The following is a 27,003-nucleotide window of genomic DNA, read 5'->3' on the forward strand; positions in this document are numbered from 1 at the left end:
TACTCTAGGTCATTTTTTTAAATGTTCAGAGAAATTACATGAACGGATAGAAGAGTCACAAAGGAGGGTGTATTTCATGTTGAAGACTGCACAATATGTCCGAATGAGTGTCCCAGGGGCAAGAAAGAGGGAGGAGGGGATGAAAGGAAAGCAGTGCCCTAAAATGAGGTCTCCTGCCTCAGACCTGCCGTCTACCAGGATCTGGTTCTGAATCTCACCACGCTCTTGCTTCCGGCCAAAGCCACACTTACTTGATGCTGTGCAGCTTTCTCGTGACTATCATTGGAAAGTCGATTTCAAAATATTTACTTGGTAGAAGATCTTCATCCTGAGAAAAAACACACAGTAATCTTTCTATAATTATTTATTACTCATACATTTACCTATCATCTTCATGTACCAAGTGCTAGGGCCTGAAGAGCAATGGGATACTTACGGATTTAAAATCAGGGGAATGATACGGTAAGAAATGTACTTTTCAAGTTATTTGGTCTCGGCATAAAGAACAAATGGAGGGAAAAAGGAGATTATTGTAGCTGTCCAGGAACCAAGTGATGGGGAGCCTGAATCAGGGGAATGGTCACTGGGATGTTAAGAGGTAGACTGGAAGCAGGACATAAGAGTATTTCTCAAAAAAGCAGCTTGATATGCTCCACAACAAGAGAAGCCACCGCAATGAGAAGCCCGCGCACCGCGATGAAGAGCAGCCCCGCCCCGCCACAACTAGAGAAAGCCCGTGCGTAGCAACAAAGACCCAATGCGGCCAAAAATTCATTCATTCATTCATTTTTTTAAAAAAAGCAGCTTGGGACCTATTAGAGAGGGTCAAGAAACCAATGTGGTGGGTTGTGACCAGCAGTTTGGGGATGAAATAGAATAAAGTAGCAAATGTCAGAAAGCATCATGTGGAATGAGGGATACATTTATTTTTTTCTGTGATAGTGGAGAATAGTGGGGTGGTAAACAGCAGGCACTCTGGAGCCTGGAGGGACAAGGTTCAAATCCCAGCTCCACCACTTGTTTGCTGTGAGGCCTTGGGGAAGTCACTAAACTGCCTGGGCCAAGGTTTCCTCATTTGAAAAGTAGAGAAAATAACACCTCATAGGGTTGTGCGGATTAATGAGGAAATACGTGAGTGACACTCAGAACAGGGCCCGCCCTTAGTAAGTACCATGTGTGTGCCCTTATTATTTACAGACATAGGTATATAGACGTGGGTCCTGGCTAGGGATGTACAGTTATTTTTTTACTGTGGCTGCAGTTTTAAAAAGTGTGAAACACACACACACACACAGCCCTGCTTCCCCCTCGCGCTTTTTTTTTTTTTTTTTTTTTTTTTTTTTTTTTTTTTTGCGGTACGCGGGCCTCTCACTGTTGTGGCCTCTCTTGTTGTGGAGCACAGGCTCCGGACGTGCAGGCTCAGCAGCCATGGCTCACGGGCCCAGCCGCTCCGCGGCATGTGGGATCTTCCCGGACCGGGGCACGAACCCGCGTCCCCTGCGTCAGCAGGCGGACTCTCAACTCCTGCGCCACCAGGGAACCCCCCCCCTCGTGCTTTTCCTAGCTTAGTCGGTGGCTACACCCCCATCCAGTCACCTACTGGTCATGCTAGAATTCTCCAGCTCCTCCTCCCTGTCCAATCAATCCCTCAGCCTGAATGTACACAAATGTCAGATCACTATGTAATACATACTATGCAACTAACATAGTATTATATGTCAAATCATACGATATCGCTTATATGTGGAATCTAAAAACAATGATGCAAATGAGCTTATGTACAAAACAGAAATAGACCCACAGACAGAGAAAACAAACTTATGGTTACCCAAGGGGAAAGGGGGGAGGGATAAATTAGAGGAGTTTGGGATTAACATACACACTACTATATATAAAACAGATAACCAACAAGGACCTACTGTATAGCACAGGGAATTCTACTCAATATTTTGTAATAACCTATAAGGGAAAAGAACCTGGAAAATAGATATCTATATGTATGTCTGTATCTCTCTCTCTATATATAACTGAATCACTTTGCTGTACACCTGAAACTAACACAACATTGTAAATCAACTATACTTCAATTAAAAAAATTATGTCAAGTATTGATATATTTCAATTAAAAAAAAATCACTCAGCCCTGCTGACTATTCTCAAATGCATGCTCTCCTCCTCAGCTCTATTATCACCAGCTGTGAAGACTAAAACAACACCCCTTTCTGCCTGCAACAGCTCTTCACACCCCTAAGGCTTAGCAAGAAACAAGGCACTCCATAACCTGCTCCTCTTTTAATACCCTCATGCCCACCTGCACTTATATCCCAGAAATAGAGAGCTACTTATTTAAAAAAAAAAAAATTTAAAAAGAGGAAAGAAAAAGAAAGTTGCTGATATCCAGAACCTGGTGGTGGCTTCTTTGGTGTAGGATGGGATAAAGAAAAAGGAGGGGTAAGAATGTTTCCTTGTTTCTGATGAGCAGACTGGCAGGTAAGAGCACCATTTACACAGACAATAACTAGAGATGAAGGACAGGTCTGGAGGGGCAGCAGATCCCCCCCCCGCCACTGAGGACAGAATGATGGGGGCAGAAATCATGAGGAAGCAGTTCCTGGTAGGAAGGTGACCCCTAAGGGCAAGTAACAGAATTGGGAGATCCACCCACATGGAAAATGGTCCTCAGTTAAATTTTCAGGGGATCTGGTCTGGGGGAAGGGGGGGAAGGACAGAGAAGGAAGGAGGAAGAGAAAAAGAAAGAAACAAAACAAAGGGACAATACGGTTTCTTGACATCAGAGGAGACCTGGACTCACCACCTTCAGCTGTTCACTCTTGGAATTGCAACACATACCTACTACCTGACTGCAGAGCAGGGCTATGTAAAAGCTATCTGAAGACATTGAGAGGATGTGTTTAAAGGATACACAGAAATAACTTTCTCTAAGAAATTCTACAACACCTTTCAAGAACTTTTACTCACAAGGTACAGAGTGTTAAGAACACTCTAAAATTCCAGAAGACCACAAGGACAATCAAAAGCAAATAAATGAAGGACAGCACAGTGTCCCATATCTCACACAGGACTTCTGACTTTTTTTAACATCTTTATTGGAGTATAATTGCTTTACAATGGTGTGTTAGTTTCTGCATCATAACAAAGTGAATCCGCTATACGTATTCATATATCCCCATATCTCCTTCCTCTTGCGTCTCCCTCCCACCCTCCCTATCCCACCGCTCTAGGGGGACACAAAGCATCAAGCTGGTCTCCCTGTGCTGTGTGGCTGCTTCCCACTATCTATCTATTTTACATTTGGTAGTGTATATATGTCCATGCCACTCTCTCACTTCATCCCAGCTTACCCTTCCCTCTCCCCGTGTCCTCAAGTCCATTCTCTACGTCTGTCTTTATTCCTGTCCTGCCCCTAGGTTCTTCATAAATTTTTTTTGATTCCATATATATGTGTTAGCATACGATATCTGTTTTTCTCTGACTTACTTCACTCTAAGTCAGACTCTAGGTCCATCCACCTCACTACAAATAACTCAATTTTGTTTCTTTTTATGGCTGAGTAATCTTCCATTGTATACATGTGCCACATCTTCTTTACCCATTCATCTGTCGATGGACACTTAGGTTGCTTCCATGTCTGGGCTACTGTAAATAGAGCTGCAATGAACATTGTGGTACATGACTCTTTTTGAATTATGGTTTTCTCAGGGTAGATGCCCAGGACTTCTGACCTTTTAAAGAGCTTTCCCAGGCACTCGTGCACTTGATCCTTATAAGAATTCTGAATAAGGGGTAACCGAGGAAGGAAAGCTTACAAAAGGCACACCTGGAACTTTTAAGAAACAGACATCCTCTTTCTCTGCTTTCAGAAACGGGCAAAATGGCTCTGGCAAGTGATGCTTCAACTTCTTATTCCACGATTCTCTGCGGCCCTCTGACACTCCACTCCCAGGTAGCTCGCATGGCATAGGAGGCAGGGGAGATACCCAAGGCAGAGCACAGCCACCAGGGGGAAGCCAGGAATAGCCACGAGGAAGGGTGGCCCTCAGACTCCAAGATCCAAGGTAGTCAACCACTTCACAGGCGGCCAAAACTGAGACTGCTTCCCCTCCATACCCGACCCTTTGGTTGTACAGAAACAGAATTCAAGAGACACCAAGAAGTGAGGCCACTTAAAGGGTTTCACTCACCCTTTATTCTTTGCTCATGATGATGCCAGCTTTCCCTGGCCCTGTTTTTGCCTGCTGCCTGAAGATGAGTCTTCGACTGTCCAGTCTTGGGCCCCTGAGATTATACAGAACAAGCTCACACGGTAGTGGCCCCAGAAAGCCTGTGACTCGCAACTAAGCCTCTGCTGGTGCAGCAGGGGGGCCATCCCAGGTGGAAAGAGCACGAGACAATAAGATCGATGGACACGACTTCCCCTGCTCTTTTACAGAGGCACATACAGCTCTAAAACAGGGATTAACAAACTTTCTGGAAAGAGTCAAAAAGTAGGCATTTTAGGCTTTGCAGGCCATAATGGTCTCTGTTGTAACTACTCAGCCCTGCTGTGAGAGCCATAGATAAGATGTAAATAAATGGGCATGGCTGTGTTCCAATAAAACTTTATTTACAAAAATAGGTGGCTGGCCAGATTTGGCCTGTGCAACCTCAGCTCTAAAAGAGCAAACAAGGGAATTCCCTGGCGGTCCAGTGGTTAGGACTCCGCCCGTCCACTGCAGGGGGACGGGGTCTGATCCCTGGTCGGGGAACTAAGATCCCACAAGTACGCAAGCGGCCAAATAAATAATAAAAAATAAAAATTAAAGGCAAACATCAAATCGGGGGGAAAACTCACAACAAAATGGAAAAGACAAAAAATAATAATAAAAGAGCAGACAAGGGTTTCCCTGGTGGTACAGTGGTTAAGAGTCTGCCTGCCGATGCAGAGGACACAGGTTCATGCCCCGGTCCGGGAAGATCCCACATGCCGCGGAGCGGCTGGGCCTGTGAGCTGTGGCCGCTGAGCCTGCGCGTCTGGAGCCTGTGCTCCGCAATGGGAGAGGCCACAACAGCGAGAGGCCCGCATATTGCAAAAAAAAAAAAAAAAAAAAAAACAAAAGAGCAAACAAGCATAATTTAAAAAAAAGAGAAACTTTAGATTTTTAAAAATCCCTTTGGATCAATACAATTATCAATAAAACAAAAAACTTCCACAAAGGACTTTAAGGCCCTGTGCTACTCCCCTTCCTCACCTTCGACAGAGAACCTTTTTCTTGGAAGGGGCACATAAGACTCGGTGTACCTGGCTCAGAAATTAAAATCTCAGATTTATTCATTATTAATCCACCTACAAGATGGGGAAAAAAACCAAACCATATGACCAAGTCAAAAGGGTAAAAAGGAGGGATTTCTCCAGCGGCCCCTGTAATGCCGGCAGTGCACACACTCTTACACTACATTCTGTCCCAGTTGCTTCCACCACACCAGGGTCACGGCATTACAGAGGCACAATCGACCCACAGAAAAAACTCTCCCTGAACAACCACAGAGCTGTGTGCAGAGGAAAGAAGAAGGAATTGGGAGTCTGAAGAGCTGGAGCCAATGTTGGTTCCATGTCCTAATGCCACTGGCTGTCCAATTTGGGGGGAAGACACAGACTTTCAAAGCCCCACTTCCCTCAGATATGTAAGCTCCCCCACCCAACGCAGCTCTTGTGTTAACTAATGATGTCATATATGTAAACGCACTTCATAAATGTCAGTTATCTCATCTAGAAGGAAGAATGCAGAGGCAAACGATACTAGGGCCATGTTGAGGACACTGATTCTCAAGTAACAGAAAGACTGGGAGCTCTGATGACCAAAGACCTTCTTATCAGGTGAGCTAATTAGGGACAAAATAGATAATGCAGGTCGAGTTATGCTTATATACTCTCATCTATCTTGGTCTACGCCTGCAAGAAATCTGGAGAGGGGCTTCCCTGGTGGCAGAGTGGTTAAGAATCCGCTTGCCAATGCAGGGGACACGGGTTCGAGCCCTGGTCCGGGAAGATCCCACATGCCGCAGAGCAACTAAGCCCGTGCGCCACAACTACTAAGCCTGCGCTCTAGAGCCTGCAAGCCACAACTACTGAGCCTGAGTGCCACAATTACTGAAGCCCGCACACCTAGAGCCTGTGCTCCGCAACAGGAGGAGACACTGCAATGAGAAACCCACGCACTGCAAGGAAGAGAAGCCCCTGCTCACCACAACTAGAGATAGCCCGCGTGCAGCAATGAAGACCCAACACAGCCAAAAACAAATTAATTAATTATTTTTTAAAAAGAAATCTGGAGAGACGCACATACCCATTACTACCACGTGACTGACCTGATAGAAGAACCAAGAAAAATCTGTACAAACCTACCAAAAAAAGAAAAAAGAAAGAAACTGCAATCAGTGAGATATTTGTAGGGAAAAGGTTTGGCAATAAAATCCAGCCCAGGAATCAAAGACCAGAACTTTAGTCCTGGTTCTGCCACTGACTAGACCCAAGTTTCCTTTCCTATGAGTGAGTATAATTACACCTGCCCTTGAACCCAAATAGAACAATTGAGGCATCAAATCACAGAATGACTACAAAAGGGCTTTGCATCATGTTATCATTACCTAGCCTTCCAAATCTCCAAATGTTACCTAAGACACCGCGATGCCGACAATAAAATCTTAAGTTATCGTCAAAATTACAAACGCGAGTGTTCTTTTGTCTCAGCAGTTCCACAGGTAGAATCCTTGCTCCTTCTCCTGGTATACTGCCACATATGCAGGGGAAATGTACCCAAGAATGTTTACTATAACCCAGTTAGTAGCAGCAAAAGGTGAGAAACCACCCACATATCCTCACTGGGGCTCTGGTGAGATGAAGTACAGGGATGAAGGCAGTTGTGGGGCTGGAGGGCTGCAAAGCGAGGTGGGAGACAGGCTGCCATCGCACTGCATTTTAATCTTTCCTTTACACTTTTGAACCAGGTAAATGTCTTCAACAAATTAAATTTAAACAACTGGAAAGAGAAAACGGGAAATTTTAATTTACCTTTAACCTCCAGAAGGTGGTATCCATCCCAGCCCCGAGGTTTAGAATTTGACAATTACATTCTGTCTTCCGTAGAAATGCCTTTATAAGCTGGCTGACGCCATGGACTCGAGCAAAATATCCTAAGAGACAGACAGAGAAGCAAGCTATCACTCGGTGACGACAGAAATAATCCCTGCAAAGCCCACGGTGCTAGGGAGAGCAAAACTACACTTTGCCCTTCTTCAGGGTCAGCGTTTATCTGCAAACTTCATGGAAGAAATAATGACTTTCAAACTCTCTTCCATTTTTTTTTTTTTTTTAAAAAGCTGGTTGAACAAAAATAAGTACTAGCTACTTAATGGTGGAATTAACGATCTGAAGAAAAATAGTGTCCTATACTTTTACTTAGGAAAGACAAGTGTTTTATATCAAAACATCTGATCTAAATGCTTCTCTTGTAAATGTGCTTTTTCACGGCTCTAGGGAAAGCTAATTAGTACCCTGATAAAACTCAAAATTGCAAGGGCGTGTGGGAAATAATATTTTTAGGTCAGGAAATTGGGCAGATGAATGTCAGTCAAAGCAAAGAAAGCCATGCTTCTTATCTTGTTCCTTTCACCTCCATCTTGTCTGGGTTAGAGCCTCTGTGTTTATAAAATGGCATCGCAGACAGTGGGAGGAGAGACACCAGCAAGTGGTGGCCTAATTAGTGGACTTGTTAAGCTCTGGGGTGGGGAGCTGGGACAAAGGAGATGGAAAACCCAGAAGGGAGACAGGAAGACAGCGTCTGTCTTGTTCTAAAGGCCTGTTGCTCAAGGTGTGACCATTTTTTTTTTTTTCTTTTTTGCAGTACGCGGGCCTTTCACTGTTGTGGCCTCTCCCATTGCGGAGCACAGGCTCTGGACGCGCAGGCTCAGCGGCCATGGCTCACGGGCCCAGCCGCTCCGCGGCATGTGGGATCTTCCCGGACCAGGGCACGAACCCGTGTCCCCTGCATCGGCAGGCGGACTCTCAACCACTGTGCCACCAGGGAAGCCTGAGGTGTGACCGTTTTAAGAACAAAATTTGAGAGTAGCATTTAGAAACTTTATTGCCATTTGACAGAGAAATTTTATGTCTGGTGAGTGTGCTAATAAATAATTCAGGGAAATTCCCTAGCGGTTCAGTGGTTAGGACTCTGCGATTCCACTGCAAGGGTGCACGGATTCGATCCCTGGTCAGGGACCTAAGGTCCCGCATGCCACGCAGCATCGCCAAAAAAAATAAATTAATTAATAAAATAAAATAATCAATTTGATAATCCCTACCTTATAAATAAATAAATAAATAATTTGGGCTTGTGTCTACATTTCATTTTCCTAGTAAATCACCTTTATTGTATATTACAGAATATCATCCACAATGGATTCGACTTGGGAGAAAAAAATATGTCTTCACCAAAGACGTTTGGGAAGCGCTCTCCTACTGGGCTGGAGGTCCCCAATCTGCAAACCGGGAGAGGAAGAAGGAAGGGGGGCTGACATGTCGCCTGGGGCACCAAGCCAGTCGCCATGGTGGGTCCCTGTCTCTGGAACATTCGTTGGGAAATCTGTCTCAAGAGCTGGGGAGGGAGGCTTAAGAAAGGCCTCTTAACCAGGCCTTGCCCAATCTAACTGATGCCTGGATTCACCCTCAGCTCAAAGTAACTACCATGTCCTTCTTCTCAGGAACAACAATTTACAAATTCCTTTTCCCTTCTTATAGAACCCACCTACGGGACGCATCTTTAGGGCCTAGATTCCCCACACATATAAGAATTACGTTCATTGGTCAGTTTCTCAATCTGGCTGAAACTAAGTCACCCTCCAATCTCAACTCCTTCGACTTCCTTGATGGAAATTACTTGCAGAACCTAATAGTGTTACTAGCACTTTAATTGGGCAACAACAACAAAAATAATCCCTTATGTGAACAGACAGCTTGCAGTAAAAGATATATAAATGGCTTTTATAGTAAAAGATATGTAAATGGCTTTTATATTACTGTAAAAACCATTTTTCATGTATCAGGTGAACAAAGATGAAGTTTCGTAATACACTGTGCTGGTGAAGAAGTTGGGAAACGAGCACTTTCATACACTGTTGAAGACAGTACACCCCGGAACTCTCTTTTTAAGAATGAATCCCTAAAACCTCAGGCCTCTCAGCTGATGAGATGTCGGGGAGGGAGATGGTCACTTGCCTCTGTTAATTTCCGGGGCCTTCCTCTCTTTAGATAGTCTCACCAAATGCTGGATGTAAGGGTCCTGCCAGTAGCCAACGCTCACTGCAAACCTGAAAGAGATGAAAAAGGAAGCAGATGAGTAGAGAGTAGGTTCAGGCCAGGTTCCATGGCCACGTTCCCAGGAACCAGGTCAAGGATCCACAGGAAATTTATTGACCTCAAAAGGCTAAATTATGCAACTAGAGATCATCATACTAAGTGAAGTAAGTCAGAAAGAGAAAGACAAACACCACATGATATCACTTATATGTGGAATCTAAAAATATGATACAAATGAACCTATCTATGAAACAGAAACAGACTCATGGACATAGAGAACAGACTGGTGGTTGCCAAGGGGGAGAGGGTTGGGGGAGGGCTGGAGTGGGAAGTTGGGGTTAGTAGATGTAAGCTATTATATACAGAATGGATAAACAACAAGGTCCTGCTGTAGAGCACAGGGGACTATATTCCATATCCTGTGATAAACCATAATGGAAAAGAATATTTTTTTAAAAAAGAATGTATATATATGTACAACTGAATCACTTTGCTGTACAGCAGTAATTAACACAACATTATAAATCAACCATACTTCAATTTTAAAAAGGCCAAATCACATTTAATGCTCCAGCACAAGCTTAAACAGACTCATTCATCCACCTCTGCATTCACATACACCGCCCATCACATTTCCCACCACGACCATTTCTTACCTCTTCCCCCTTATCACTAATTCCTTTCCCAGGACCCTAAATAGCAAATAACCTCACCTCATACTTCATACAGAAGACCTGCAACCAATTATTCATTCAGCAAACTCACTGGCCAGAGCTAGTCAGATAACTCGGCTCAACCAAAAGTTTTGTATCCAGGGGAAGGGAGACCCAGAAATATTTGGCAAACATCACTAACAACTACCAAAGTATTTCTCCTGACTTCGTATTAAATACCTGTCCTTTCATGTCCCTTAAGGAGGTCACAGTGGGGAAACTAGGAACAAATAAAACAGCTATAACTTGGAAAATGCTAGGGTAGCCCAAACTCTCTCTAACCCAGTCTACACTACAAGCAGTTAAAGTTGTAGTGTTCCAAGCCTAGGAGCTGAAGCCCTGATTACCACTGGAAGTCTCCTGGCAACCATGAGTGGAACCAGCCTTAGGACAAATGAGAAGTCAGGGAAGGAAGCTGGATCCCTAAGGCCACGCCACACCCCTGTGGGCCTGGAGCCTTCTCTACCTGGCAACGAATACTTAGTGAGATAAGAAACATCTTTACCACTTAAGTCAAATTGAGTCAGGCTTCTGTTACTTGCAGTCTCAAGCATCCTAAGTGATATCCTGAATAATACATCCATTTCCATGTTGCTTGATAAATAAGCTGAAACTTAAGGTGGCTGGGTGTGTGTGTGTGTGTGTGTGGTGTCACCCAGCTAAGTTCTAAGCTCCCAGAGCACATATTACATCTTTCCTTTTCTTCATATCTACCAACAAGGCTTACTGCTGCCTTGACAGCAATAGGTGCTGAATTCTGCACAAACATGCCTCCTCCAGTCTCTCGCATCCACGTCTGCACATCCACAGATACCCACAACAAAGCACATATGTTCAACTACTCAAGGCAGCATCTCAACACAGAAACACACAAAGTACTAAGGAACACAATTTGCTATAAGCCCAGACTGTCCAAGGAAAACAGCAGACCCACAGAGTTTTACAAACAAACTTGCCCAGTTGTCTAAAATAGTGCTTTCCAGGAATTCCCCAGCGGTCCAGTGGTTAGGACTCTGTGCTTTCACTGCTGAGGGCGAGGGTTCAATGCCTGGTCGGGGAACTAAGATCCCGCAAGCCACACAGCACGGCCAATAAAATAAAATAATAAAATAAAATAAAAGAGTGCTTTTCAAACAATGAGTTGTGACCCATTCATATCATAAAATCGATGTAATAATTTGCAAATCTCCCTTTTAGAAAATGAAGTAGAACAGAGTAAAACAGAAAATAGCAGCATCATTCCACATTGTAAGAGTGTTTTGTGAAGCTTTTGTTTCAAGTGTGCGTTGGGGGTATAAGTGCCGAGAAAAATGTGCTCTCACTGTGGGTGGCAGTTTGAGGAACGCTGATTTCAAAGGAATCATCTCGCGCCATCTAGTGGTAAAAGCCATATCTGCAGCTGAAGCAACAACGGTAGACCAGTGATGAGAACACGCCTCGAACAATTTAGAGCTTGGAAGGGACCTTAGTCAAGCCCAACATCCAGAGCAAGAATCCTTTGGACAACATGGAGCCACTGTTGACTACTGTCCACAGAGAAGGCACTCACCCCACTGCGAAGAAACTCGAACTGCTGAAAAGCTCATCAATTTGCCCCCCTCTAAGTGTTCCTTGTTGGATTTATCAGTGCCCTCTTGGAAAACAAGGAGCAGTTTCTATTCCTCCCAACTCCGCGTTATCAGTTGAGTTAATATTATTGATTTGGTCTAGCAATATTTATTGAGCGTCTGCTAAGTGCCAGGCATAGGGTTACAGTGGGGAACAAAATAGAGAAGGGACAGAGACAAAGACAGAGATTATGACAAACGAGGGATATAACGGTATGGAGGATGGAGGACCTACTTTAGAGGTGAAAGGGAAGACCTCTCTTAAAGGGCATGGCTGAGTCGAGTCCTAGAGAATTAGGGAAAGGTAGATGTGCAAAAGGCATTCCAGGTAGGAGGAAGAGCAGATACAAACACTTGGGGGTGGGAGTGCACGTGGAGTGTTCTAGTAGCAGGAAGTAGGCAGGGCAGCTGGAGAAGAGTAAGAAAACAGGAGAAACTGGAGAAGACGTTGGAGAGAGAAGCAGACTCAGGTCACACAGGGCCTGGCAGGAGCCTGGGATGGATCTCCACAACACACTGGACGCGGTCAGTGATGTGCAGCAGTACAGAAAGGTGGGGAGATGCCTGGACATAACACAAGGACCCCCGATCATCTGGGGATGCGCCTGGACATAACACAAGGACCCCCGATCATTTGGGGATGTGCCTGGACATAACACAAGGACCCCCGATCATTTGGGGAGATGCCTGGACATAACACAAGGACCCCTGATCACTAGTTCCCATGACTCCTACTTCCTAATTTTTCCAACATGTGTCTCTTTGCAGTCCTCAAATCTAGATGACTGCCAGTGGTTTCCATGCCTCCGAGGAAAAAGGCTCACTGCTTTGCCCGTGACAGTGGCCAAGATAAAAGGACGTACAACACACTGCTGCGAAGAAGGAAGAGGGTGCTGCTGGGCATTGCTGCTGGGAGCTCTGAAGGGAGGCGGGCACCATGATTCAGCCGAGCAGATTACAGGGCATCCACACAATGAGTACTAACCAGTCATCTAAAACGTAAATTAGAAGAACTGGGGACGGCAAGAGTTTCATGAAACATAGGCTATATTTCGTTACATCCAGGACACCACCAGTTGTAAGACTGAAAAAAGAAAGGGACTTCCCTGGTGGCACAGTGGTTAAGAATCCGCCTGCCAATGCAGGGGACACGGGTTTGATCCCAGGTCCGGGAAGATCCCACATGCCGCAGAACAACTAAGCCCATGCGCCACAACTACTGAGCCTGCGCTCTAGAACCCACGCGCCACAACTACGGAGCCCACGCACCGCAACTACTGAAGCCCACATGCCCTAGAGCCCGTGTGCCGTGACTACTGAGCCCGCACTCTGCAACAAGAGAAGCCACCGCAATGAGAAGCCTTCACACCAGAAGGAAGGGTAGCCCCTGCTCGCCGCAACTAGAGAAAGCCCACACACAGCAAAGAAGACCCAACGCAGCCAAAAACTAAAACTAAAAATAAATAAAGAAAATAAAGAAAAAAGAAGTTAAAAAACACTGCCAATTAATGTTTTTCTTATTGCTTAGAATTTTAATTTTGTGGTTACTGAAAAAGCTCCTTCATTGGGACAGAGTGTCATCATCTCTCTCTCTTGTACAGACAGAAAAAGGAAAAGGTGAGTGAAGTAAGCTGCTAAGACTTCACTTTTAGCATGTCTGTGCCTTTCGACACAATATCAACCTCCGTGCCATCGAGGGCGTTAGCGAGGATACATTCCTTAACAGATCTCCACCATCCTCTCTGAGATTTTCTTCCAAGCAGCTAACCCTCACCCTGGAAGTTTTGATACTGGCTTTTTCTTGATCTCATTAGAAGGTATCAAGGGATGATTTTCAACAGCAATCAGGATCTGGGTTCTTTCTTCAAATGGCCCTTAAACAGTATGTGGACTAAAAGCACCAGGGACTGTGGTCACAGCTGCCCAACCATGCCATGCCAGCAGAAATAACCTCCATGCCTGCTTGCACAGGTAAGGACACCTCTAACAGACTTGACAGTGTCTGCAGGACACATTGAGAGTAAGTCACATCTGATTTCAGAGAAGTTAAAATGCAAGACCATGTGCGTCGCAAAATGGCTCAGATAGTATTGTCACATCTATATGTATAACTGAAATCACTTTGTTGTACACCTGAAACTAACACAATATTGTAAATCAACTATACTTCAATTTTAAAAAATAGTATTGAACTGTGAGGAACCACCATTGCCTATGATGACAAGGGACTCGCCAGATGTCAACATTTAGCAATGGAATAGCTAACAAGGGAGGAATATTTGCCTTTTTTTTTTTTTTTTTTTTGGCTGTGCTACACGGCATGTGGAATCTTAGTTCCCCGACCAGGGATCAAACCCGCGCCCCCTGCAGTGGAAGCGTGGAGTCCTAACCACTGGACCACCAGGGAAGGCCCAATATCTGCCATTTTTAAATGATGTTATTCTATTTCTTTTTAAACTAAATTAATTATTTCCATCAAAAAGAGAGTATTGTCTTCACAACAAGAGCAACAGTAAGTTTGGATTTCATAAACAAACATACAAGGCAAATATTACACTAGGAAAAATATTTGTAACAGGTCACAAAGTGCTAATATCCTCACAATATAAAGGACTCATAAATTAATATGGGAAAAAACTAATATTCCAGAAGAAAAAGAATGGGTAAAGGACAAAAATGAACCATTCACAAAAGAAGAAAAACTGACCAATGAACATACAAAAAGCTCAGCCTTATCAATGATTTAAAAAAAAAAGCAAAATGAAAATGAAAGCAAAAACAAGAGAGCAGTACTGCTCTTATCAAATCAGCAATAAAACTCTTTTTTAATAGAACCTGGCTTTGGAGAGGAATGAGGAAGAGGGCCCTGGAGCACCAATGTCCAAACTGGAAACTGGCACGGTCATGCTTCAAGGCACCGTGGCAACAGGTATAAGAAGCCAGAATAACGTGCGAACACAATAGCCAAACAGTCCCACTTCTGGGATTTTATCCTTAGGAAATAACCAAGAATGAACACAAAGATTTTTTTTTTTTTTTTTTTTTTTACAAGAACGCTGTACCTGGAGTTATAGTATCAGGTCGACAAAACAGGCCACAAGATTATACAGACAGGACATTCCCAAGTTTGTTAGAATGAACGTACACATATATATAAAGACTGCCCAGAGTAGATACCAAAATGTTAATAGTGGTTATCTCCACACCCCAATACTGTGCACCTAGTTCTGTCACTTCCACGATCGTCCTCTGTTTCCCAAATCCAGAGAACATCCCTTCCATTTGAATATCTTGATTTCATGTTTCAAACCCAGAATCAGAGAATCAAACATCTCAGATCTGGAAAGACCTGAAAGATTCACTCAATCTTCATTCAATCACTATTGCTTTCAAAATGTTCATGACACTCACATACCACCTGTTCAAAGTAATGTCTTTTTTTAACATTTATTTCATTGAAGTGTAGTTGATTTACAATGTGTTAACTTCTGCTGTACAGCAAAATGATTCAGTTATACATATATACGTTCTTTTTCATATTCTTGTCCACTATGGTTTATCACAGGATATTGAATATAGTTCCCTGTGCTCTACAGCAGGACCTTGTTGTTTAACCATCCTATATATAACAGTTTGCATCTGCAACCCCAAACTCCCAATCCTTCCCTCCCACGCCCCCTCCTTCCCAATGTAATATGTCTTTAAATAAACTCAATTTTCTTAGTACTCAGGTCTGATGTGCTACCTAATATTTTCTTCTAACACACACTGTAACGAATCCCTAACCATTAACATTTAAAACATCTATCTGTGTACCGCCTAAAACCATCTCACATTCCTCTCATGGGAAACAGTGATCTGGCCCAACCACCAATTCATTAAAGAGACATTTACTGATTCTGTCCTATTTGCATAAGTATCAGCTGCAACAATGGGAAATTCACGTGAAGTTGCGAAGCGCCTTCCAATAGGCATTTCTTCATCTGAGGATTCAGGGACTGGGAAAGGCCCTCCCTGGTCTCCCTGATGATGAGGGTCAAGGCTGGGGCTGGTTTGTTTCACTTCTCCTGAACACTGACTGCGTGCTTACCGCGCGCCAGGCATCATTCAAATGCTTGACAAATAGGAACACATTGAGCCCTTGTAACAACCCTGAAGTAGCTTGCCCAAGCTGTGGAACCTTTAGGGAAATTAACTGCTTTACAAACCTACCCACCCACCTGGATTTAGATCCCTCCCCAAACACTTTAGTGCTTAAATGATACATATCTATCGTGTGTGTGTGTGTGTGTGTGTGTGTGTGTATGTGTATTGCTTAGCTGCTTATAGATACATATGTATCTGTACGTATGTAAATCTATATATATGCAATTGCAAAAGTCAACTGAATATTCTCAGCACTAATTTTCAAGTTTGGGATTTTAACTGCATACTTCTTGTGGTCCTCTAATTTTTAATTTTATTGTTGTTCTTCTACATCTTTTAGTTTCAATTTTTGGTTTCTATTTCCTGTTGGTTTTATTCTTGGTTTATAAATGGAAGATAGGAAGCAAAGTCTTAAGGGCAATAGACTCTGTACCTAAACAGAGTTCGGATTTGCTTCCTTTCTTGGGAGCTCTTGAAAGCTTCTTTTTGTTTTCCTAAGCAGATCGGCAGACCTTAAGTGTTCAATCATCTAAAAAACTGGGCCTGAATAACTAAGAAGACTCACAGGCTAGTTTCCTCCCAAAGGAGACTACTGGTATTGCCTTTTGGCTTCATCTAACATCTAATTACTTTACAAGTAATATGATCTACAATCTATTGTCTCTCTTGTAAGCAGTCACTGAATAGTGGCCAAAGCGTAAACGGAAAAGGAACCTACATTCACAGAGAGTGAAATAAGTAGAAGAATCAAATCAGTCCCCTTGGTACAATGTCCCATATCTAACTTTTTAACCAAAAAAACAGAAAATGTAATTAATAAAATTAATACAGAACACAGTAACAGGATGCCATGGACCTGAATGATGCTGATGTACTTCTGAAAAAAATAAAACATTTAAGAACCTGTATTCTGAATATTTCCTCCAGTCTGAGGCTTGCCTGTTCATTTTCTCAGTTTATCTCTTTTTCCTTTGTAGTTAGTACTTTTTGTGTTCTACATACTAAATATTTACCTACCCAAGGCTGCCAAGGTATTCCCCTATGTTTTCATACAGAAGCTTTACGGTTCTAGCTTTCATATTTAGGTTTATGGTCCATCCCAAATTAGTATGTGTGTACAGAAGGAGGTCAGTGTTCATTCTGTTTCCACTTGAATATCCAGTTGATCTAGAATTATTGGTTAAAAAGACTTCACTTTTCCCCACTGAAATGACTTGGCACTCGGGGCAAAAATCAACTTACAGCACCGGTATAGGTCTATTTCTGTTTCATTGATCTATTTTTCTACCTTTATGCAAAGACCACATTGTTTTGATCACTGTAGCTTTACAGTGGGTCTTAGAAATCAGTAGATTAAGCAGTGTAAGTTCCCCAACTTCATCCTTCTTTTGAACATTTTTTTGGGCTACTCTAGATTTTTTGTGTTTCCATATACATTTTAGAATCAATTGTTAAGTTCTTGCAAAAAGATGGCTAGGGTTTTGACTGGGATTTAGACAGTTGGTTTTTTTAATGCTATTGTAAATAATATTTAAAATTTTCACTTTCCTATATGTGTACGTATATTTACAACACATCTATCTGACAAACGATTCCTATACAGAATATATAATGAACTCCAACAAGTCAAAATCAACGTTATCATCATTAGTGAAAATGGGCAAGGGCTTGAACAGACAATTCACAAAAGAAGATGCAGGAATGACCAATAAGCACACAATAAGTATACATCTGTCACCAGGGAAATGCTATTTCAGACCTTAATGAGATGCTATTTCACACTCACTAACAATGCTGAATGTTTAACAAGGATATGGAGCAACTGGAGTTTTGATACATTGCTGGTGGGAAGTGTAATCTGATAAACCACTTTGGAAATTAGTCTGGCAGTTAAATACATACCCACCCTATGACTAAGCAATTCTACTCCTAGATATTTATCCAAGAAAAATTCAGGCTTATATAAGAACGTTCATTGCAGCCTATTTACCATGGCCAAAAACTAGATACGACTCAAATGTCCATCATCAGGTGAATGGATGAACAAATCGTGGTACATTCATACAACACAAAAAGGAGCAAACTATTTTACCCTGACAAAGATTCTCTCCTTGACCAAACTCTAGCCAGGCTCCTCTGAGACCTCCTCGACTAGGCATCAACCTTGGCCTATAATATAAAGACCTGAGCAAACATTAACATAGCTCCTAACAGCTCAAGGCCACACCACTAGGGTGTCTCTAGTCCCCCTTAGCATGCCTGCCTGAGAAAACTCAAGGCTGCCAAAAGAACTTACTGTTGGTTCCAGGCAACACCTAAAGATAGGGCCTCCCTGTCTCCCAGCTAGCAAATCCAGATGGTTTCTGCTGGACCAACACTCCCTTTTCCCATTTTCTGTAATTTTTTCTCTGATTCTACTGAATCCCTGCTCGCCCCCCTCCTTCCTCCCTCATTTGCCCTTTAAAACACCCTCTGTACAAATCAGAGTTGAGTTTAGTTCATGCTGGATTCTTTTCCCTGTTGCAATAGTTACTGCTGATTAAAATCTGACCTTACCACTTTAGCATCCAGCTTTATCTGTGACAACGCGTGTTTATCTTTGACAACGTGTACAACATGGATGAATCTCAAAGAACATCTTGAGTGAAAGACACAAAAAGAATGCATACTGTATGATTCTGTTTATATGACATTCAAGAATAGGCAAATCTATGGTAGCCCGAAACAGAAAATGGTTGCTGGGGGGCGGAAGAGTGGTAATGAGACTAACTAGAGATAAGGGAACTTTCTGGAGTTTCAGAAATATTTTGTATCTTGTTTCGGGTGGTGGTACATAGATATATGCAACTATCAACACTCATCAAACTGAACATTTTATTCTGTATAAATTATCTCCCTCTCCCCATTCCCCTTCTCTCCTAAGAATACCTGAGGAAATTCCAGAAGGAAAAAAAAAGGTGAGGGATATAGCACATCCTCCGAGTTCCCTTTCCAATATCCATTCACCCTTTCTTCCTAAGAGGACCCCAATTTTGTTTGAGGCATCAATCTGCCCTATTGGAAATTCTTACCTCCCCACACTTTCCTGCACCCAGGAGTGGAGCCATGTGTCCTAATGATGGCTAATGAGAAGTACACAGAAGTCTACAGGGTTGGGCTTCCCAAAAAGCTACTGCTTTTCTGACGAAAATGGGCAGATTCAGACACATACATGGCTCTTGCTAGTATCCCTTCCTTTGCTTTCTTCCCGGAGCACAGCTGCTCAGACTAAAAAAATTCTGATAACCCTGCTACAAACCTATCCTCACCCTGTGAAGCAAGCTGTGGGAGCTCTGAATCAATTCACAGCTGAGTAACTTTGTGAGTCGAAAATTTTCAGACATCAAAATGGAAAAAAAAAAAAAAGCAATTTCAACTGGAAGTCAAGAAATGACAACCAAGGACCTACTGTAAAGCACAGGGAACTATACTCGATGTTGTGTAATAACCTATAAGGAAAGAGACTCTGAAGAAGAATATAGATATATATATATACACACATATATATATGTATAACTGAATCACTGTGCTGTACACCTGAAACTAACACGATATTGTAAATCAACTATACTTCAATAAAAAAAAGAATGACATATGCACTGCTGTGCTAAAGTATATATAAGAATTTAGTATACAAGTGACATTTCAAATCAATTGGGAAAATAAGACCATTCAATAGATGATGTAGGAACAAATGGCTAATAATTTGAGACAAAATTAAGTTAAAACTGCTACCTTATAATGTCCAAAATAATAAGTATAGATGAATGAACTAAGCATAAAAGCCAAAACCATAGAAGTGCTAAAAGAAAATGTTATAAAGATTGAGAATGGCCTTTAAAAGCTTTACCCCAAAACCACAAGCCATAAAGTTAGATTGTCAGATTCTATACCCTAAAGCGTCACCATTTCTGTATTATGAAATGTACAGTACAAGCTATACTGAAAGACAAGCAACAGCTTGAGAGAAAATGCTGCAACAAATACCAAGGTAAAGGATTACTATTCCAGATACAAAAGGTTCTTACAAATCAATAATAAAAATACAAATAACCGAACAAGAAAAAGACAACAACCCAGTAGGACAGCAACGTGGGAGAGAGGATTCACACAGAAAATATCAATGAGTGTGTGAGCAGTCAAAAAATGCTCAGTCTCACTCGTGATTTTAGGAATACAAATTAAGAACAGGCGTTATCTTCCACCTGCCAGTTGGTGAACAATCCAAGAGACTGAGAATGTTCCATGGTTAGCATTTCCGTTCACCATAGGTTAAGAATGGAAACGGCTTATCACCTCCTTGGAGGACCATCTTGCAGAAGCTTCTCCCCTGAAATCTGTCTCACGGGAAGACTCAAACACGTATGCAAAGATGCTCATCACAGCACGATTTTTTTTTTTTTTTTTTGCGGTACGCGGGCCTCTCACTGTTGTGGCCCCTCCCGCCGCGGAGCACAGGCTCCGGACGCGCAGGCTCAGCGGCCATGGCTCACGGGCCCAGCCGCTCCGCGGCATGTGGGATCTTCCCGGACCGGGGCACGAACCCGTGTCCCCTGCATCGGCAGGCGGACTCTCAACCACTGCGCCACCAGGGAAGCCCCCACAGCACGATTTTAAGAACAAAATCATAACCACCTAAATGCTGACCAAAAGAAGAGTCAAATAAGGTACAACCACACTGTAGAATACTGTGCAGCCAATAAAAAGAATGAGGCAGATCTGGGCGAAGTTACATGTACAATACGTTCACAGTAGGCTCTTGAGTGGGGAAAAAGTACAGTTGACCCTTGAACAACGTGGAGGTTAGGGGTGCTGACCCCCATGCAGTAGAAAATCCAGATACAGCTTTACAGTTGGCCCTCTGTATCCTCGGTTCTGCACCTGCAGATTTGACAACTTTGGATCGTGTAGAATGGTATTTAATGAAAAAACACTCTGCCTGCATAAGTGGACCTGTGCAGTTCAAACCCATCTTGCTCAAGAGTCAACTGTACTCACCTTTCTCATTTAAAAAATTAAGCTTTTAAGAGAGGGGGAAAAAAAGATGTGATATTACTATTTGAGATCTAAGATCACTACCTTTCGCAAATGTTTTCCAAAATCTAATGTTTTCCCTTTATTAAAAAAAAAAAATGGGGGCGATAAAACATCCCCAGTTTATTTGACCTTTTTGATGGGCAAGGTTGGCAGCTAACGTATCCTCCACAGTATGTTCTAGTTCTAAAGTGACATGTCTTCTCTGGGAGTGGAAGGTACCTTGGCACCTGCCTTCAAAGTATTTCAGATCAAAATCTTAGCCCTGCCCTCTGGGGCATAGCTGTGAAGATGCAATCAGTGTGCTGGAGAGGCCAGGGCCCTCGGGAAAACGCTGGCTTTCCTGAGAGGTGATCCTGTGTCCTGCTTTCATGACCGGGTAGCGGGGGACATCTGTCGATTCGGTTGAGAAATCAGATGCACTTCTATTATTTGCACAGTAGAATTTCAGCCTTACAGCCCCTGGTCTGGCTTCTAACACATACGGACCACTGAAAACCAGTTAAACAGAAAAACAGAATTTTTAAGACCTCATCAGGAAATATAATCTTGAACACTTGCATTCGGGTCTAATCAGTTTAGCCATCCGACAGGTAATTATTGTGTGTCTACAACGCGAATGGCACTAAGGTAGACAGGTCCCTGCTTTGCGTTGTTTTCGTTCTGGTCGAAGGGACAGACATTAAACAGCATGTCTGAACTACAACTGGGCTGATGACCACAAAGGAGACGCACAGAGCGTTATGAGAACACGGAACAGAGGCTACGTCTTGTCTGCAGGGGCCAAAAGGGCCTCCTGGAAGGAGCCACACCTGAGATAAGCCAAAAATCTTGGCGTCATCTTTGACTCCTCACCGTCCATCCAATCCGTCAGTACATTCTATCAGCTTGACCTTCAGTGTATCCAGAATCTAACGGATTCCCAGCACCTCCACCGCTACCATCCCGAGCCAAGCCCCCAGCATCTCTGACTTGGGGTATTCTGAGAGCACATCTCCCTGCCTCCATGCTGCCCCCTACAGTCTGTTCTCACCAGAGACGCTGAAGGGATCCTGTTCAAACCCAAGTCACCTTCGTCTTCCAAGTCCCCCAGCGGCTCCCATCTCAGAGTGAAAGCTGAGTCCTTAAAAGAGCTCGTCTCCCCCTCACTCAGCCGGCCTTGCAGCTCCTGGGACAGGCGGGGCCAGCTCCTGCCTCACAGGGCCTTTGTACTCTGCCTGGGACATTGCTTCCCCAGAAGTCCATCCTCAGGGCTCACTCCCTCCCCAGCACTGACCTTCTCGATGGGGCCGTCCCTGGGCATCCCGGCTCACGTGGCCTTCCAACATTCCTACAGCATCGCCCACCATCTCACATGCCAGATATGTTGCTCGTTTGCTTCCTGGCTGCTTCCTCCACTGGAATACATGCCCCATGACAGCTCCGCTTTTGTCTGTTTCATTCACTTCTGCATCCACACTAGAACAGGGTCTCCATAAACTGAGCAGGGTCTCAATAACGAATATCAAATGAAGGCATCAGTCTGAGGGATGACATGGAGCTGATCAGACAAGGAAGGGTGGGAGAAAGCATTTCGGGAGGGAATGGCCGGCTGAAAGGCCCCAGGAAAGACAGGAACAGGGCTCGCCTGAGGAACTGAGAGGATGGTGGCGAGAAGGGAAGAGCTGGGGGAAGCAAGATTGGAGGAGCCAGATGGAGCAGGCAGGGCCGGGCGGACCATGTGAGAAACTTCGCTCTTTTTCTAACAGCTACAAGAAGCCATTAAACTAGGGAGTGACAAGGTCCCATGTGCCTTTTGCAAACCTCTGGTTTCGGTGTGAGAACTGGACTTGGGGACGTAAGCATGATTGGGGAGCTCAGCTGGCAGATGAGTGTCACGGCTCAGACCACGGATGACCTGAGCGTGGACTGAGACGGCAGCCGCAGAGGTGGAGGAAAGGAGGTAGATTCCGGAAACATTTTGCAGACACAATCTAAGGTCTCGGTGATTGATTCATAGATTCAAATTCATAGATGAATTTCACTTACAGGGGATAAGTGAAAGGGCAGCTCCACAATGACTCCTACCTTTTTTACTCTAACTGAGGGGACAATGGCATCACCCACTGAGTTGCGAAGGTGGGGTGGCGTGGAGGAAAATTCGGGAAGGTGATCTTGAGCTCAGTTTTGGAAATAATGAATTTGAGATCATTCTGAGAAATCCAAATGGAGATTTCCAGCTGGCAAGGATCAGATCCAGGGTAGCGTGATCAGATCAGGAAAGGTGAGGTGTGTCGCTATTTATCTTGTAGCTGATGGAGAATCAAAAAGTTTCAAGTAGCAAAGTGACAGGATAAGATTTGTGATTCTGAAAAAATCACCCTGGCCACGGCATAAACACTTGGACAGGGGAGATGGCCAGACTAGAAGCAGGTAGAACAATAAGGACATGTTGCAACAGATCAGGTGAGCGAGGGCTGTGGCCGTCGGGAAGGAAAAGGGAACAGACTTTCCCTTTGTCACCAGCCCATCTGCTGCACAGCTGCTGGGGATTTTTCTAAAACACAAACCCAGATCATGTCAGTTCCCCAACTTAAAAGCCCTTGGGACCTTCCCCATTCTGTTCTCTGACAACCTCTCCAGAATTTACTCTTGCTACCCAGCGCCCATCCAAGGTCAAGTTCCCCTAACACTTCCCCTAAGAGCTTCGATCTCTATGTTCTTTGGCTCCTGCTCTTTTCTTCTGCCTGGTAAACACCTATCTGTCTTTTTAAGACTCACCTCTCCTCCCCTGTGAAAATAAGAAAACCAGTGCTGACCGCTAGGAGTTGGCCTGGTACCACGAGCCAGGCTTCACTGCAGTTAGATGCTTGCCTGGTGCTCACAGAGGCCACGCTGTCCTTCTGTTGGACAGAAACAATCTCGCAGGACCAGCAGCACAAGGTCGCACCGCAACAGCGACGAATTGAGACAAAACAGGACCCCTTCATAATTTTGTCTAACAGACAAAACCAAGGTCATCATGCCAGCCACAGGGTCCCAAACACTCCTCTCTCCTGGCTGAGATGAGCAACTGTGGCTTCTTTACGAATCACAGAGTGTCTGACTATAGAAAAGTCAGACACACCTCCTCCTAGAAAAGACTGAGCTACCCAATCACAAAATTGTCCCCGCCTCCTGTGAGCACCCAATCCCGGGCAAATCTCTGCTTCCTTGAACCCTCCCCCAAATTACCCAACTGAAGCCCAAATCCTGTAAGTTCTTTCTAACACCCCTTACGGATAGGCCCCAAAGCTCCCTTAACTTAAAAAGAGCCTCCTATTTTAACTCAGGGCTTTCATCCGCTTTCCCAAGATTAATAACTTTAAAGTTTCAAATTCAGAGATGAAAAAGAAAACTTCCCACTGGCTGGAAAATAAGGCAATTCTAAAATAAAATGTCTGTCAACTTCTTTTTTTTTGCGGTACGCGGGCCTCTCACTGTTGTGGCCTCTCCCGTTGCGGAGCACAAGCTCCGGACGCGCAGGCTCAGCGGCCATGGCTCACGGGACCAGCCGCTCCGCGGCATGTGGGATCTTCCCGGACCGGGGCATGAACCCGTGTCCCCTGCATCAGCAGGCGGACCCTCAACCACTGCGCCACCAGGGAAGCCCTCTATCAACTTTTTAATGTTTCATTTTTATTATGAATTTTACACTCAAAACACTGGAGAACAGGAAAGTGAGCTAGCCAGAGAATCACGCTGGAATGAGCTGGTCCTGTAAGGGCACAGGTGAGGCTGGCTGACACGAAATGCCAGCAGTACGAAGCCACCCTGCTGTGTGATTTCTACCACCAGTATTCCGGGTGAAAACGGAGAGTCTGGTTCAACCAGGGTCTGGGTTTACTAGGATTAAGGGCAAGGGAAATAAAGCCATTGCCAAGAGAACTACTGAAGGATTGGCTATGAACTCGAAGCTCAGTTAAGACGTAGCAGCCTACAGGGAAGTGTCTAAAGGCTGGAGAAAACCATGGAGGTCCTGAGGAGAAAGATGCTGAGGGCAGAGCAGAAACAACTGATCAAGCGTGCTGGAAAGAAGAGACTGGGGTTGAAGGGCGCTGCACTGTTCATCTGTGAGGTGGTGCATGCAGCACCGGGATGGAAATCCAGGGGATCGTGGCGGGAACGGTGACAGAGGCGGATGAGCAGAGGTAATCACTGCAGATGAGGTGTTCGAGAAAATGAGCGTTCCCGCGTGTACACTGGGTCCTCCACATGCACGCTAGGAAGTCAACTAGGATGATGGCAAGAACTGAGGCAGAGAGGAAGGCCTGTGGGCCAGATACCCAAGTCATCAATGAATTAGGTGAATAACCAGCAGAAGGTAAAAAACAGTAATATGGAGGAGAGGATGCTGGGGACGTGGGTCTCAAAGAAATGGGGTGAGGGGACAAAGAGCAGTGAGGACACAAATTCTGATCCTCCTGATTCTAGGATATCCAGGGTATGAGAAAACAGAGGCATGACTTGGCTTCAAGAAAAGGATATCCCCAGGGAAGGGCCGGCGTCAATACAAAGAGAGGGACGGAATGACTAAAGAGAGGGTAAGGAAATAGAGGTGGGGGATGATTATGGAGTGGTGATTTCAGAGGGCACAGTGGGGGCTGCAGGAGGGGTGCGATCAAGGGTAAAAAAGAGTGGGGAACTGACTTAGGGGCACAGCATGATGGGGAAGATAAGGAGGACTGAGGAGTGGGGTGAGTTAGCCATCCTGGTAAGTGCACTATAGATAGCTGTTGAATCAAATGGGATATATTAGGCATAAGCCTAATATATCCAATCGGAAGCGTTCTAACTGTTGGACTGTAGGAGTGATGGAGTCTGTGGTGATGACGATGATGATGATGATTTGGTGACAATGGGGCAGTGACGATGACAACAACTACCAATTGTGAACACCTACTGTGTGCCAAGCACTCTTGGAAGCACTCCACATTTAAGCCTCACAACAACCCTCTGAGACCGATCACAGCATTATTGTCTGCAGAGGGGCTCTAAACCAAAAGGAGGGCGCAAGTTAAAACAGAAATAACGGAACTGTAGGAGCCCTGGGGAGCTAATCGACTTTTTGAACATTATTTTAGGGATCTTACAGCTGTAACTCGTGGCGGCAGGAACCAGCAGGACCCACAGCTATTTCAGTAACTTCAAACAAATAATATTCAGACTGGAGGAAAAATCAAAATAACAGTAAGAATTTATTGAAGCCTTCACTTTGTGCCAGATCCTGTGCTAACCTTTGCATGGATTATCTCATTTAATCCTCACATCTAAAAGGCAAGTTACCATTATTATCCCCATTATAAAGATAAGAAAACTAAGGCAGAAAGAGAGTAACATGCCCACAATTCACCCAAGTGAATCCCTATTTAATAAGATGACTTCTTGACAAGACTTAAGGGTTTCATATGTTACAGTGAAGGTGCAGGTCACAGTATCAACAGAACTTGAAAGTTATTAAATCCTGCAAAATATCTTAAAACATTAACTTATGGATTCTCACCATCTCTTTGCATGTTTTTTCCAGATGAGAGAAAACCCAGTGCAAAATAAGCTTTGATGAAATGAATCCAGATGGCAAACATGTCTGGTTTTTACGGCCCAGGAACGTATCCCAGAAGATTCTGATTCAGTGGATCTAGAGTCGGCCCTGAGTATCTGCGTTTCTTTTAAAAGCTGCAAAGGCTATGCTGGTGTGCAGTTTGGGCTGGGAACTACTGCCTTAGATTCTCTGCAGTTCCAAATCCAAACTTCCCCTATGACGCTGAGATGTCTGAAGACACCAAGGGCATTGGAAACTGAGGCAGAGAAGAAATGAAATTATAAAAACCATCCAACAGAGAGCCAAGGAAAGGCATGCTCTGGTTATACTATTTCTCTGTACTTTTGTGTCTGAACTATTTCCTAGCTAATTTGCTTTATTTTCTTAAATTAATTTTTATTGTAGTTGATTTACAATGTTGTGTTAGTTTCTGCTGTACAGCAAAGTGAATCAGTTATACATACACATATATCTACTCTTTTTTAAGATTCTTTTCCCATACAGGTCATTACAAAGTATTGAGTAGTGTTCCCTGTGCTAGACAGTAGGTTC

General features: G+C 43.9%; 1 protein-coding gene across 3 annotated transcripts in view; it reads right to left on the minus strand.

Moving 5' to 3' along the window:
* LCMT1 (leucine carboxyl methyltransferase 1) overlaps positions 1 to 27,003 on the minus strand; it is a 55,108-nt gene that overhangs the window by 26,024 nt on the left and 2,081 nt on the right. For 2 of the 3 annotated variants that reach the window (XM_022588488.3, XM_089896001.1), the window contains exons 2-5: positions 9,272 to 9,363; positions 7,070 to 7,191; positions 6,367 to 6,399; positions 252 to 328 (exon numbers count right to left, since the gene is read on the minus strand). In XM_022588488.3, the coding sequence (XP_022444196.1) occupies positions 252 to 328; positions 6,367 to 6,399; positions 7,070 to 7,191; positions 9,272 to 9,363 (324 nt within the window). The remainder of the gene's footprint in view (positions 1 to 251; positions 329 to 6,366; positions 6,400 to 7,069; positions 7,192 to 9,271; positions 9,364 to 27,003) is intronic. The other variant, XM_022588489.3, reaches the window with a different exon arrangement.

The sequence above is a fragment of the Delphinapterus leucas genome, chromosome 15 (genome assembly GCF_059928025.1).
Source record: "Delphinapterus leucas isolate spDelLeu-1000000601 "Yukka" chromosome 15, BTC_Dleu_Yukka2, whole genome shotgun sequence".
Lineage (NCBI taxonomy): Eukaryota > Metazoa > Chordata > Mammalia > Artiodactyla > Monodontidae > Delphinapterus > Delphinapterus leucas.